The sequence below is a fragment of the Heterodontus francisci genome, chromosome 25 (genome assembly GCF_036365525.1).
Source record: "Heterodontus francisci isolate sHetFra1 chromosome 25, sHetFra1.hap1, whole genome shotgun sequence".
Taxonomy (NCBI): Eukaryota; Metazoa; Chordata; class Chondrichthyes; order Heterodontiformes; family Heterodontidae; genus Heterodontus; species Heterodontus francisci.
Genome location: NC_090395.1, coordinates 25,962,479 through 25,978,652, shown reverse-complemented (window position 1 = coordinate 25,978,652; position 16,174 = coordinate 25,962,479). Strand labels below are relative to the sequence as shown.

General features: G+C 41.2%; 1 protein-coding gene and 1 long non-coding RNA gene across 2 annotated transcripts in view; one reads left to right on the top strand and one right to left on the bottom strand.

The window, feature by feature from the left end:
• Window positions 1-13,262, bottom strand: part of LOC137383793 (AT-rich interactive domain-containing protein 2-like) — a 312,689-nt gene extending 299,427 nt beyond the window's left edge. The window contains exons 1-2 of the mRNA XM_068057005.1: window positions 12,590-13,262; window positions 11,690-11,783 (exon numbers count right to left, since the gene is read on the bottom strand). Coding sequence (XP_067913106.1) covers window positions 11,690-11,783; window positions 12,590-12,675 — 180 coding nt within the window. The 5' untranslated portion in view covers window positions 12,676-13,262. The remainder of the gene's footprint in view (window positions 1-11,689; window positions 11,784-12,589) is intronic.
• Window positions 11,088-15,851, top strand: LOC137383796 (uncharacterized). Its single transcript, XR_010977464.1, has 3 exons — window positions 11,088-11,214; window positions 12,791-13,021; window positions 13,234-15,851. It is a non-coding gene; the product is annotated as an uncharacterized lncRNA (long non-coding RNA).
• The last annotated feature ends 323 nt before the right edge of the window (window positions 15,852-16,174 follow it).

Below are 16,174 nucleotides of genomic sequence, written 5' to 3'. Positions count from 1 at the left end.
GATGTGGAAGCTATGGACAGGGTGCAGAGGAGATTTACTAGGATGTTGCCTGGTATGGAGGGAAGGTCTTACGAGGAAAGGCTGAGGGACTTGAGGTTGGTTTCATTGGAGAGAAGGAGGAGGAGAGGTGACTTAATAGAGACATATAAGATAATCAGAGGGTTAGATAGGGTGGATAGTGAGAGTCTTTTTCCTCGGATGGTGATGGCAAACACGAGGGGACATAGCTTTAAGTTGAGGGGTGATAGATATAGGACAGATGTCAGAGGTAGTTTCTTTACTCAGAGACTAGTAGGGGCGTGGAACGCCCTGCCTGCAACAGTAGTAGACTCGCCAACTTTAAGGGCATTTAAGTGGTCATTGAATAGACATATGGATGAAAATGGAATAGTGTAGGTCAGATGGTTTCACAGGTTGGCGCAACATCGAGGGCCGAAGGGCCTGTACTGCGCTGTAATGTTCTAATTCTAATTTCATCTCTTCTAACAATCTTCCCCACTCCTCCCTCCCCCTGCCTCAAATCCGAGTTCTCAAAACCTGCACAGCCCATTTCTACACAATTTCCAAAATACACAAAACAGGGCTGCCCCAGCACAAGCACTGTTTTAGCTTGCTCTCGTCAAACTGAACTAATCTCTTATCTGGCCTCTATTCTTCTTCTCCTCCTCCATATTGTCCAGTCTCTATCTTTCCATACAAAAGCAAAATACTGTAGATGCTGGAAATCTGAAACAAAAACAAAAAATGATGGAAATACTCAGGTCTGGCAGCATCTGTGGAGAGAAAAACAGACTTAATGTTTCAGTTGTGTGTGATCTTTCATCAGAACTGGCAAAAGTTAGAAATGTAACAGGTTTTGAGCAGGTGGGGGGAGGAGAAGAACAACAAAAAGGAAGGTATGTGATAGGGTGGAGAGCAGGAGAGAGTAAATGACAAAATGTTTCATGGTACAAAGCCCAGGAGAGTGGCAATGGTACAAGTAAAGAAACAAAAATAGCTGGAAATACTCAGCAGGTCTGGCAGCATCTGTGGAGAGAAAAACAGAGTGGATATGGTGTAAATGGCAGGATAGCAGTCATCTGAACACAAAGTAAAGGGATTAAGAAATGAGTGAGTAAGGGGGCGGGGGGGGAAAGAGTGGAGAAGGGAAAATGAACCAGCAAAAAAGCATACTAGAAAAGAAAAAATGTAGGCAGAAGTTAAGAGCTAAAATTATTGAACTCAATGTTGAGTCCGGAAGGTTGTAAAGTGCCCAGTCGAAAGATGAGGTGCTGTGCCTTGAGTTTGCATTGAGCTTCATTAGAACACTGTAGCAGGCCAAGGACAGAATGGTAAGAGAGCAAGCAAGGCAGAGAATTGAAATGACAAGCGACAGGAAGCTCAGGGTCGCATTTGCGGATTAAACAGAGTTGTTCTGCAAAGCGGTCACCTAGTCTGTGTTTAGTCTTCCCAACGTACAGGAGACCACATTGTGAGCAGCTAATACAGTATACTAAATTGAACGAAGTACAAATAAATCATTGTTCACTTGGAAGAAATGTTTAGGGCCCTGGATGGCGAGAGGGAGGAGGTAAAAGGACAGGTGTTGCATTTCCTGTGCACGCATGGAAAGGTGCCGTAAGAAAGGGAGGTGGTGTTGGGGTGACCGAGGAGTCGGACAGAATGATCCTTTCGGAATACTGAAAGGGGAGATGAGGGAAAGATGCGTTTGATGCTGGCAGGAAATGGCGGAGGATGATCCGTTGAATACGGAGACTGGTAGGGTGGAAGGTGAGAACAAGGGGAACCCCATCATGGTTCTAGGAGGGAGAGGAAGGGTGAGAGCAGAAATGTGTGAAATAGATCAAACACGGTTGAGGGCCGTCAATCATGGCGGCGGGGGCGGGGGGGGGCGGTAGAATGGGGATTCTTAGTTGAGGAAAATGGAAGACATATTGGAAACACTAGTGTGGAAGGTTGCATCGTCCAAACAGATGCGAAGGAGATGGAGAAACTGGGAGAATGGAATCAAGTCCCTGTAGGAAATGGGGTGTGAGGAAGGGTAGTCCAGGTTGTTATATGACTCCGTGGGCTTATAGTGAATATTGGTCGATAGCCTATCCCCAGAAATAGAGGCAAAGAAGCCGAAACAAAGTCAATTAAATTTTCCAGTTCAGGGCAAGAGCAGGAAGCGGTCCCAATACACTTATCAATGAAGAGGTGAAGGTGGGGGGCTGAGTAGGACATACCCCACAAAAAGACAGCATAGCTAGGACCCATGCAGATACCCATAGCAACACCTTTTATTTGGAGGAAGTGAGTGGAGTTGAAGGAGAAGATGTTCAATGTGAGAACAAGTTCAGCTAGGCGGAAGAGGGTGGTGATGGATGAGGACTGGTTGGGCCTCCATTCAAGAAAGAAACGGAGTGCTCTCATACCATCCTGGTGGAGAATGGAGGTGTAGAGAGATTGGCTGTCTACCTTTCCATCCCTGTGAGCTTCTGTTGCTCGTCACTCAGGCTTTCCGGCCTCAAAGCCTCCTTTTCATCATAATAAGAATAGCCCCTCTACACTTCCATTCCCTCACCACTCCACTCCTTCCTCAATTAGTGGTCCAACCAGACTAGTCTACTGCCATCACCCTCCTGCACTGAACAGTTCCTCTTTAATCTGGAGTAAGCCAGTGGAGATAAAAGAGGTGTCATTATGCAGGTTATGTGGAACACTCTGTTATAATCTTACTCAGGCCTCCTCCATTACACTGATCAATGTTAGCGCCATTCTTGCTTTCTCTGTGATCTTCAGAACTTCACTGACTACACTTTCAATTTCTCTCTAGACCTCATCATTATTTGGTGTATTTCTGACTCTTCCCTTCCTGGACCAAACAATTGGTTACGGCTTTCAAAAGATGCCCATTAAAAGGATGTGGACTCTAATCTATTTGGATTATGCTCCTTCCCACCTTGCTGGCTGTAAAATTTCCATCGCTTTCTCCATTTCATTTATATCTGCTCTGACAATACCAATTTCCATTCCACAGCTTCCAAAATATACTTTTTTTAAACAAAGGTTTTCCTCTCACCCATGATGACAGATTATGTCTACAATTTCCCATGTCCCCTCTCCCATGTCAATAGCAAGGTTGAGGCTATCCTCAGATCCTATCCCACTAGCCTCCACATTTGCTACATCACATTCCATTACTTCCAGCACCTAAATCTCTCCTCTACATTGAGCAGACCAACACAAGATAACCTAACACCTCTGTTCTGTCCAGAAGTGTGTTCCTGACCTCCTTGAGAGTTATCATTTGAGGTCCTCCCTCAATCCCACTCTGACCTCAGTCTTTAATCTCCTATATAATTCCACTAAGATCAACACAAGGTTTATTTGATTTATTCATTTAGTATCAATTGATTGAGTTTGTGCCTGATCTACCTGTACTCCCCACTACCATTTTAGCAGAAATTTGCAATTCATTTGATTTGTAGGTGTGGCTTGGAGTTCCTTTGAGCACAATTTGCGCAGAATCGTCCAAATCAGCACAAAAGATTGCAGAATTTAAAGTTACATCCAACGAAAAATTGAGTTTCTGCGATATTTTGCCCTAGTTTAAGAAACTTGAAGCTGGCTCCACTCTCAAAACTGGCCACATCCACAGATCAAATTAATCACCATTGGAATTTTTTGCTAACTGCACTCATTTGCAAGCCTTTGAGGAGGCTCTTAAAACCAAGCTGTTTCTTTTGGGCGCAAGGACACTAATAAGTTAAGCTTTTGATTTTTTAAAAAACTTTATGAAGAAAGTGACTACCGTACACCAATATAATGAGCAAATGGTTCCCTATAGAATTTTTTTTAAAGTCATTTTCGGCTATTTAAAATCAGGTTAGTCACCAAGTGGACTAGACACTGATTAAAAATGCTTACTTATTGTGATAAACTCATTTTCAGCTATATTAATTAAACTGCACCAAGTTAACACAAAAATATATCAAGGATTTTTTTTTTTTTAAAGCAAAATATTTCTTTGAAGATATCATGCTCCAAAGCACTACCAAATTACACTGATTCATGGCAGATTTTACATTCAGAGAATGAGTTTGGCCAGAAACAACAACAGAAAATGCGGAGAGAAAATCACAGTTAACTTTTCAGGTCTGTGACCTTTAATCAGAACCTTTGTTTCAGATTTCCCGCACCCGCAATATTTTGCTTTTGTATTAGAGGTTGGGCAGAAGCTTGAGGAAAAAGAAACACACTTCTCAAAACCAATTTCCGCCCTGACCGCCAACTACACCCAAAGCGGAAACTCTACCCAAGTTCCTTTCTGCCCCAATGCCAAGTTCCCTTCTATTCTCCATCAATCCCCAATATCTCTGCTCTCTTTTCTATGCCTCCCGCTGCCCAATCCTACAACGGTAATATTGTCTTTTAGCACCTTTCAACTCCATTTCAGCCCCAAGCTTCATATCCAACACTTTCCCTTCAAACTGCATGCAATTTTTACAAGATTACTGTAACAATATTAAAAAATAAGGTAGAGCTGATTTTCACTTCAGAAAAATCACCTTATCTCAGAGATCACTAATAAAAAGAATATTGCCATATTAATTTATTCAAAATAAGAGGTGCCAAAAAAGTGTAATATTTCCCAAATTACCAACTTTGTCTCCATTGTTCTTGCTTTTCCTTAAGCTGCTGCTTGCTCCTACACCTCCTGCCACCTAACCGTATAAAACAAACCCCACTCCAGCATCGCACAACCCCAAACTACACAGACACCTCCCCACTGAAATGCTACTGCAGCCACTTGCTTCATATGCTCCCCGCTGTCTTTTGCCACCTTATGTCATCTATCTGTGCTTTTATCAACCATGGCTTACTAATGTCGGAGATGAATTTGTCACACTCGAGATATCACTTGCAAATTTATGACACGCCAAAAATAAAAATACAGAGAAAAAAATTCACAATATACCAATGGAAAATATCTGACTTCAGGAACCACTGAAAAACTATTAAAACTGTAAAGCCATTCTGACCTCCAACTGACCCGAGGATCCAGCCAAGAACAAGTAGCCTCTAAATTGATCCAGAAAGCCACAACAATGACACATTGCAACATTACAGGGACATACTAAGGTATAGACAGACATTTTAGAATAATATATCACACATGATATGCTACTGTCCTTATAAAGGATGCACTTTCTGACTTATTGTGAAAAGTCCCATAGGAGATTGGCATTCATTTAAGTAGTTGCTAGCAAAGATGATAAACAGCCAAATTGCCCTCTGAAGTTCAACCCTCCAGTACTCAATAACCCAGCCTAGAATCCTGCTGGATTTTTAAGAATCCCTAATGCTTTTGCCTCCACAGATTTCGAACATTTACCCCTCTATGAATAAACAGGTTCTTCCTAATATCAATTTGAATTTATTTACCATTAATTGACATGTATATGTTGTCTTACCATACTTTCTTGGCTTAACTTGGAAGTAATATTTTGTGTTTACCTTATATATAAACATATAGAGAGGTCCCTTCCCTCTCAAGCTCCTCTTTCAAATTTCTCTGATCTTCTGCAAACTTGGCCTGAGGTATACCCTCGCAATTCACTCAGACATTTTAATTAAAATGAGGCACTACGAGATCACTAGTTAGTTGAGAAAAGCCATTGACCCATTTAAGTCATCCATTCAAAAATACTGTATAGCTCCACCCAATGCAGTGCCCAACTGCTTCTTTAATTGTAGGGTTTTTGCCTCCACTACTGTACCTGGAAGTCCACTGCAGGTGTTATCACTGCTTCTGTAAGTATTAAGTTCCTGACATCCATTCTAAATTCGCCTTTAACTAATTTGAACTGGTATCTCATTGCTCAGCTCTCACATTTTATCTTGAAATATTCCAAATCTAACTCTTCCCTATGTTTACCACCTTCAACACCTCACTAAGGTCCACTCTCATCCACTTACTTTTAAGGCTCAAAAGTTCAAGCTTCTCCAATCTGTTCTGATGAAAGGTCACAGACCTGAAATGTTAACTCTGTTTCTCTCTACACAGATGCTGCCTGACCTACTGAGTATTTCAGGCACTTTCTGTTTTTATTTCAGATTTCCAGCACCCGCAGTATTTTGCTTTTATTTTATTGGAAATTGGATAGTTACAAGTTTAATAGGAATAGAGTTGAGGGAGGAGATGGGTTTTGTGAACAAGATGAGCTTTGAGGGGAGATAGGAGAGAAACTAGAGAAAGATGGCGGGGGAGCCTTAGAGAAAGTTTGGTCCGGTGAGCTAGGGGAAGCGAGGGAAGCAACTGAATGGATGGCCTCAATCTTATGACAAAATCATCCACGAGCTCCTCGCACTAGTTGGAGGTGAGCGAGGAAGAAGCAGAGGAAAGGGTTTAGAATAACTGCTGTAGTAAAGAGAAGTCAGGGGTTATCCTTGCCTCCCAGGATGATCCAGGAATAGTGAACAGTTTTGGCAGAGGATAGCAGGATCCGATGGTGCCTTATGTGGTCCAGCCAGATCTGGCAATGAATGCCTAAACCAATTGTCCATCATACAAGTTCAGGTCTGTACCCCTTGGACTTAAGTGACCAGGGTGAGAGACAGTAATGGTTTTAATGGGGACCAGGGCATCAAATGTGGAGGTGAGGGTATGATCATAAGATCAGCAACTACAGAAATAAATATGAAAGCGCAGCTGTAAATGACTTGAGTGAGTGTTATTTCCAGTGGAAGAGAGGGACAGAAGGAAACAGATTTTGAGGGGAGTGCAGGAAGGGGAATGTTGGTAAAGATTGACTCAAAGAAGAAAGTCAGAGATGGCCTTATCTGTGATGGAAGTATCAAGGAGAAGGGGTGGCCCTAAATATGGGTAGGGCATTATACATGAAGGGAAAGATTAAGAGTAAGTAGGAGGGTAGTGAACTCGAGAGAGAGAAAAAAAGAGCATGGTGAGTTGAGATGGAGGTTGAAATCACCAAAGATAAGAACTTGCTTGAACCCCCACTGCACTGAGATAGTCTACTAGGCTAATACTTTTTTGGAAGTCTATGTACACAACTTCATAGGGCTTTGAATGATCCACCTGGAATGTCACCTCCTCAAAACAACTGGTAAATAAATCTCAAGTTGTCTTGCCCAATGGCTTGACTGGTAAATTCAATGCCTGGGGGAAGAGCGAGATTTGCGCTAGCTTAGCTGAATCAGCTAGGACAATAGTGAGAACACAACAGTGGACCACAATGGCCCTTGACGGGATAGGGGGCATAAATTAGATGGACCACACCTGATTGCTGCACAACTATGTCTGCTGGGAAGTATGCCTTTGCAGACATCAAGCGAGGACAGAATCAGATTCGGTTCCATTCCTCACAGTCTCAACCCAAGCTCATCCATAAAGAATAGTTGCTTGGGCAAATTAACCAAGGGCTGCCAATGCCCAGGGAACCACAACATGTCAGTCAGCATGCTAAGAAAATGAGAGGAAGGGAGATTTTTTTTAAAAAATACTCTTAAATGTACAGAAGTTTCAAGTGAGAGCTTGGATGTTTGCTTTGTGCAACCAGAAATTTAAACTGGGAATGTGAACAAAGTCAGTTGGAAAACTGAAGAAAGGACATTTTTTTTTCTCTTAAATTGCAAAACAAGTTGATGATAGCCAACTCAATAGGGTCCCACTGTAATACTGTTAACACATTCCCTTCTAAACAGTTCTAGCCCTTTGCCCACCCGACTCTATTAATAAAAATATGAACTTTCACCAATTCTGTATTTGTACCACAAAAATTTGGATCAAACTTAACATTTTTTATTTAGGTATCTGCCATGGGACACATCAGAATTATAAATGTATCAAAAATGGCCAAAGCGGATCCCACAGGATAAATAAGAAAATTTCTAGAAAAAATGTTTCAAGAACACAAACAAATAATACACGTTGAGATGGCTGATTGATCAACAAAGGTAAGGAGGTTATGCTTTAGTTATACAGGGCATTGGTGAGACCACATCTGGAGTACTGTGTACAGTACTGGTCTCCTTATTTAAGGAAGAATGTAAATGCGTTGGAAGCAGTTCAGAGAAGGTTTACTAGAATAATAAAAACAAAGTGCTGGAAATACTCAGCAGGTCAGGCAGCATCTGTCAAGAGAGAAACAGAGTTAACGTTTCAGGTCTGAAATGGGGTTCTAATGAAAGGTCACAGACCTGAAATTTTAACTCTGCTTCTCTCTCTCCACAGATGCTGCCTGACCTGCTGAGTATTTGCAGCATGTTCGGTTTTTATTTCAGATTTCCAGAATATGCAGTATTTTGATTTTATTTTACTAGACTAATACCTGGAATGGACGGGTTGTCTTATGAGGAAAGGTTGGACATGCTATGCTTGTATCTGCTGGAGTTCAGAAGAGTAAGAGGTGACTTGATTGAGGGGTCTTGACAAGGTGGAAAGGATGTTTCCCCTTGTGGGAGAATCTAGAACTAGGGGTCACTATTTAAAAATAAGGGGTCACCCATTTAAGACAGATGAGGAGAATTTCTTTCTCAGAGGGTCTGCCTCAAAAGGCAGTGGAAGAGTCTTTAAATATTTTTAAGGCAGAGGTAGCTAGATTCGTGATAAGCAAGGGAGTGAAAAGTAGGAAGGAATATGGAGTCGAGGTTACAATCAGATCAGCCATGAACTTATTGAATGGCGGAGCAGGCTCGAGGGGCTGAGTGGCCTACTCCTGCTCCTAATTCGTATGTTCGCATGTCTAATACATAGCTCCAGACACTAGCACAAGTTCATGGCTTCAAGTCGTATTCCAGTTATCAATGGCTTTGCCCATAGAAATAGTACATACAGATCAAGTACTTTCCTTGAATGCTGCATTAAATCATACATACCCAAGTTATATATTACCAAGTTATACACGCCCTGAAAACAAAAGATTAAGTAAATATGATTTCCTTACAGCGCAGAACTTGGGAATATAGAGTCATAGAGTCGTACAGCATAGAACCAGGCCCTTCGGCCCACCGTGTCCATGCCGGCCATAATGCCTATCTATACTAATCCCACCTGCCTGCATTAATTCCACATCCCTCTATGCCTTGCTCATTCAAGTACCTGTCCAGATGCCTCTTAAATGTCGCTACTGTTCCTGCCTCCACCACCTCCTCAGGCAGCTCATTCCAGATACCCAATATTCTTTGTATGAAAAATTTACCCCTATGATCCCCTTTAAACCTCCTTCCTCTCACCTTAAATCTATGCCCTCTAGTTTTAGTCACCCCGACCATGGAAAACAGACTCTGGCTATCTACCCTATCTATGCCTCTCAATTTTATATACCTCTACCATGTCCCCTCTCAGCCTCCTTCGCTACAGGGCCTTTTTATTCATTTGGAATAAGTTAATTGCACTATATCTGCTTTGACCTAATATTATAGTTAATGTGTTTGGCGCCATTACCTCTGAAGTCCCCCAAGGATCTATCCTAGGTCCCCTCCTTTCATACCCCTCGGCAACATTATCCCAAGACAAAGTCAGGCTTATGACAACAGCACTACCTCATCACTATCTCTCTCGACCCTGCCACCTTCTTGTGCTGTCAGCCTGTCTGTTCGGGATGAGCTGAAATTTCCTGTAATTAAATATTGGGAAAAAGAAAGCCATTGATTTCAGCCCCTGCCACAAACTCCATTCTTTTGTCACTGATTCCATCGCCCTCCCTGGCAATTGTCTCAGGCTGAACCAAATAGTTTGCAATTTAGGCATCCCATGTGACCTCGAGTTGAGATTCCAACCCGACTGCCTTCAATCACAAAGGCTGCGCACCTCCAACCTTTGTCTGTCTTCTCTGCCTCAGCTCATCTGCAGCTGAAACCCTTATCCATACTTTTGTTTGGTGCCCATGCCTTCAGCTGTCAAATCCCCCAAGCTCAAATTCCCTCCTCTCTACCTCCTTTATGACTCTCCTTAAAACTTACTTCTTTTCATCTGCCCCAATATCCCATTATCTGACTCAGTGTCAAATTTTGTTGCCTGTGACGATCCTTGGAATGTTTTACTATGTTAAAGGTGCTACATAAATGCAAGTTGTTGTCGTCAGTTACTTCTACACTCAACCATTTCAATGTTCTCCTAGCCGGCATACCATCTATATCTATAAATTTGAGCTCACCCAAAATTCTGCTGCCCATATCCTGATTCACATCAAGTCCCACTCATTCATTACCCCGTGTTTGCTGACCTATGTGGGCTCCTGGACCACCAAAACCTCAAATTTAAAATTCTTATCCTTGTTTAAATCCTTCCATAGTTCTAATCTCCTTCAGCCCACAACCCGTCAAGAACTTTCAAGAATTTTTCTCTCCATTTCTAGTAACAAAATCACCTCATCCATGGAAGTTTTGCTTTAGTTTCATGTACAAACTGCAGATATCACTGCAACCGATGCAAGAAAAATTGCAGCAAGAAAAGGCAAGTGATTTTAGTTTGTTCAAGCGAATGCTAAGTTACCCACTCCCAATTCAGTTAATTTTAAAAAATCTAATTTCCCTTTTCCACTCCCACGCACCCGCCCCACCCCCGCCAAGTTTGATACAAGAATTTGGGGAGAGGTCATGCAGTTTTATAGCAATTACAGCACCAAATAAATTAAATTTGTGGCATCCCTGTGATAGGGTACGCGAGGAAAGAAAATGTATTAGTGAACCTAGTTTAACAACTGATATTTTTCAATATATGAGTAACACTTTGCTATTCAATTTTCAATGATGCAAATATTCAACATATGGTCTACAAAAATTGTTAACCAAATTCTAAAATGCGAAGAAAATCCTTTTCAATAGTCCCAAATACCTTTAGCAGATTCTTATTTCAGTTTAGTTCGATTAAGGCCTCTACAAGGCCTAGCTGGGCATGAAGCCTAACAACTCAATTTTTGTTAAATACCCGCGATCTATACCCTTTAAGAGCAGTTTAACTGCAGCAAACGGTTGAAGTGCAGACTCTTCAGGATCGTCGCTGCACTGCTCTCCCTCTCGCTCACATTATAGATGTTACACAGTCGCTAATTTTCAGTTTCATTCACTCGCTCCCTCACTCTTGACTGGGAGATGGGGCAGGCCTTAAAGGGCTCCCACAAATCGGTCCCGTTTCGCAAAAACTGATAATCTTTCAAACAATCCTATGATATATCTTCTAAAAAGGCCCAACTGCTGCTTTTAAAGGTAACGTTCAACAATTTTTTAATTTTAAAAAAATATATATATTAGGATTGACGGATTTAGTCCAGCTCATAGAAACCAAACCTTTACCTATACAAAATTAAGATTGTTTCCATACATTTCAAAAATTATATATATAAATTATTATTGGGGGTAATCTACCAGATTATTAAACTGAAAATGTTCGGTAAACCTGTGAGTCCCCTTCTCCAGCCATATACAGGGCTGTCTCAGAGACTGGAAGGGTCCTGACTCGAGTTTCTGTCAACAATGGAAGTGAATTGTAAAAAACATTAAAACTAATACCAATGTTTTATTTTCCTTGAAACAAATAAAAAAATCAGTGCCAACAGTAAACAAAACGCACATACGAGTTCTGTAAAGAAACAGGGTACATTTTAATTGGTGGGGCATCAAATATAGCCTTTAATTTAAAAAGGCATTATCTAGTATTTTTATTATTGCATAAATATATTACCTTGGCGAATCCCCCGAGTGAAGTGACTCTGCTGTATAAAGCACTCAAATTCAACTCTCTCCCTCCGATTATTGGGATCTTTCTAAAGGATGTCCTAAAACATTAAGAAAAAAGTCTCAGCTACACACAATTTTAAAGGTAATTTTAAGTAATTTATTAAAAGGGAGTTAGTATTTTTAAACACAAACGCATTACCAAAGTTTGGGTCAAAATGAGTTATAAAACAGGAGGATATAAAAATGTTTTATTTTTTGTTGTAAATACTGAATGATGTAGTCTCATATTCTGGTGTCAAATCCAGTCATTCAAAAAAAAAACTTCAATTGTCTAATATAGCTCTGAATTTAAGGTGAACCAAGTAAACAGATTTTAAAAATGGAAATAAACATGGAAAGGTATTTTTAAAGTTCAACTTCCTTCCCACATAGTGATGGAGAAGCCCACCCCCCTCCCCCCATATTCAACCTGACAGATAATTACAGCAACTGGGCAAGAGAATGTAAAAATTGCATTTCTAATGATTTGTTTCAAAAAGAGTGGAAATGAAAATTGAAGGAAAATACTTCCTTGCCCATAATTACTGTTGGCACATGGTGGTGAAAGGCGGCGAGAAACGGCCGTTAATGCTCAAGCCTCTCTGCTGTTCAACTCCCCTCGCTATTTATACAAAAAAAAGTTTAAGTGAATATATTTCACCCTTCACAAAAAATAACCCTCATTCCCTGTCGCCTTTGGTGGCTGTTCTGCACCGAGTGACAAGAGAAAGCCTTTGAAGGCCGCTGAATAAAACCACCACACACCTCATCCCTCCCCTTGTATTGTTAAACGGTTAATTCATGTTTCCCCCCCTCCTCCGCTGATTAAAAGTTGTATTTATTTTCTGCTGAATATATTTTTTACCCTTTACTCCTGTGAAAGTGCCGCAGCTCATCCAGGAAACTCCTGCCAGTCCTCAAACCGCCGCTTTTACTCGGAGTTTTAGCCATAATAATCCCTCTCTCACAAAAAATACTACCCAAATAAATAATAAAAACAGAGGTAAGCGAGAGAACTCCCGTGATAAATCAATCCTTATTTTATAGGATTTTTTTTTCTCTACAGTCTCTTCTTTCTCATCTCCGGAGAGTCGGGCGCCGGAGCCCGAGCCATCGCCGGCCACGACGGGAATTAAAGCGGAGCTTGGGGGCAGGAAGAGGAGGAAAAGGCTTCGCCGAGATCAAAGCTCGGTACTCGCTCGGCAAGCCGGAGCTCGGTGCCGCTCGCTTCACCGGAGAGGGTGTTTTTTTTTCCGCCGCTCTCCTATAACAATCCTGCCAGCCTGTGAGGGGGGAGGTGAGATTTTAATCTCCTCATCACCGTCTCTCGCCTGCTTTTTTTCTCTCAAAGGGCCGGGGGTTTTGGCAGGAGTTCGGTTCGTTTCTCTCCATCGGCTCCCGTTTTTTTTTTGCTAAATTTATAGAGTTTTTTCGAAAAAAAAACGAATCGAATTTTAATTTTTTTTCAAATTTTTTTCTCTTTTTCTCTCTCTGTGTCTTCCCTCACAGACAATGAAAACCGAGCGGCCGAGCAATTACCCGCCAGAGGGGGGGTCCTGCAATTCCGCAAAACAGCCCGCCGCCATGGCTGCCTACCAAACCCGAGGCAGGCTGGGAGTTGGCGTTCGCAGCCTCGATGTTGGACGTTAGAAGACAGGCAGCAAGCCGACGTGGAAATACTACGACTCCCAGGGTGCGCCGTGTCAGCTACACCTGACACTTTCGCCTCCAGAGGCGCCGTTAAAAATGACAGCGCAGGCGCCGAATGGCGCGCTGGTGGTCGGGAGGTGTAGTTTGTGCACTGTGGAGGCGAGGTTAAAGGAGTGCAGAGCGATAACGGAGGTGCGCGAACATCCGGCAGCGTTGTAGTTCTCTCGAGTTCTGCATCCCACTGACAAAAAGAAAGGGAGCGGCGAGAGGAACTACAAATACCGTCATGCAACGCGCACAGCCTATTTGTTGTCGTCAAAGCTTCAAAATGGCGGCGCACTGGGTTTGCAGAGTTGGACTGTGTTCAGAAGTTAATTATTTCACTGAGGACTAGTTGAGTTTTTACTGCTAAATGGCTCACGCTCAACAGCCGATAAATTGCAACTGTTTCCGTTAGAAGTTAGACTCCCGTATCTCTAAATGTGCGGGTAGAATAGTATAGTTGGTTCCCACGAGTGCTGGACATTTAGCTAGTTATTTTTGACCGGAAAAAGTGCTGTTACTTTGCAGGCGTCGAGCAGAGTTAATGTGTTCCTTAATTGTCAATATTGTTTACGTTTGTATCTCAATCTCCGTTCCACCCCTTTAAATGTACACGGCATCCTTCAATAGTTATAAACCAGTATATACGCTGGATTATTGTGTATATTTCTGTTTTTATTTACCGTGTGTATATACATGTTAAAGCCTATTGAGTTGAGGATCTGCTTTTAACAGGCTTTGATACATTGTTAAATTTATCACATATCCGGGTGGTTAGAGTATTTGGAGCCTTCCTGTTATTTCTATGAGTTCTCTGCACCTTATATAAAACTGTAGTATTAAACTCTGTTCAGCTCAAGTTAAAAGAACAAAATCACTTGAGAGCAATGCCTTGACTTCTCGCAGTTGCTAATCTTAAACGTAACCACCTTTAGATAAATTCGACATGTATCAAGATGATGGCCACTTAGAATGGTTACAGTACAGAAGGAGGCCTTTCGGCTCGTCGTGTCTGTGCCGGCTTTCTGCAAGAGCAACTGAGTTAGTTTCACTAGCCCTGCATTTTTTTTTTTCTTTATCCAGTTGTCCTTTTGAAAGTCACGGTTGAATCTACCTCTAGTACACTCGGGCAGTGCATTTCCTATTCTGGTACTCGACTAGAATGTCATCTCTTAAATTGTTGTATTTGGATTGACAGTGATAAAGTGCGCTGTTAAACGCTGAAGACGAGGGGCAGGGACACCGTTTTATAGCTTCCTTGTTTACATAATGCTGATTCTGTCACAGTGGAGAGAAATTATTTTATAAAGATGTAAAATGCACAATCAGAACTATTTGTTTTTATGTAGTTAAAAGTAACTGCTTTAACAAATTTATTTGTAACGGCATAAGAAATTCAGTAGTGTCTTTCAATGCTTCAGATGTTGTCCTGGGAAGCATTCATCCCTTGATATTACCAAATAAGATTTCGTTACTGTTCATCTCCCTTCTGTTTACAGGCAAATTGGCTGCTGCTGGGAGGTATATATAATCCTGTTTCGTCAGTGGTCAGATTGTGAATGTTGGTATTCATAAATAATACTCCAGATAAAAGTCAGTGAAAGGTCACAGATTATGAGTAATGTGACTGCAACAAAATGAAAGATCTGCAAAGGCAGAAGAGGAATTGTGTCCTGGTAATGTAATCATGTGGATTTAACTGGAATCTTGTAAGTTTAGTTTATGAACATATAAAAAACAAAATAGAGGAGGGGAAATAGGTCTATAGAGAAGATGTAATTCAGGAGAATGAGAATACTGGATAAGATTTTTATGTAATTGACTTGGGGCTGGGGAAATGTCAAAGTAGATGAGTGAAACACATTGCGTCTAGTTTCAACTGAATTAAAGCATACATAATTTTGAAAAGCCCCATGCTTACTAGTGACTAATGTGCTTGTTTAAATGATAACAAATCCTACCTAAAAGCATTGTGGGAGCACTTTCACCACACAGACCACAGTGGTTCAAGAAGGTGATTCACCTCCACCTTATCAGGGAAACTAGGGATTGACAATAAATGCAGGCGTTATCAGCCTGAGAAATTTTTAAAAACACTTGGCTCAAAAGTAATTCTAATCTTATTTTATTTTTAGTATCTGGGTGCATATGCGAAGGTTCCTATGAGTGAGGATGTAGTACAGTTAGCATTCATCAACATTGGAGTAGATTCTTTGCTTCAGATCAGTTGTATTCTCGCTGTCGCATTTCTCTGTTAATGGTGCTGGTTTCGATACAATAGACCAATGTTAACTCTATGCTTCATAACAGTAGTTTTCATTTTTAAAAACTACTTGATAAAAATCCCAAAGAGCAATGTGAAAGAAAACATTGCTCCACAAGTTGAGAAAAAGTAACTCGAACTGCTATTCTTCACAAATGGGTAATTATTCCATGTGGCTAATCGGTAAATATTTTATAAATAAAAGTTCAATACCAACATTGTGTTGAAAATAATATTTTGGAATATGTATATATGAGTAATTTGAGATATGACGAGGTAAGTGCAGCATGCTTGGAAGGAACAGGTGACTTTGGACTCCACTACTGGGGTTTTTCCTCATGTCATGTCTGGGTCTGTTGTAGGCTAATAGATTGATTGCTGTAATTAGTTAACAATTTGATTAGCATTATCATGTGACTACCAGGATGATAGGCAAACTAGATGCACCTTGGTCTTTTTCGTTTGGTAATCCCTATTTCGTGTTATGGATTTTAT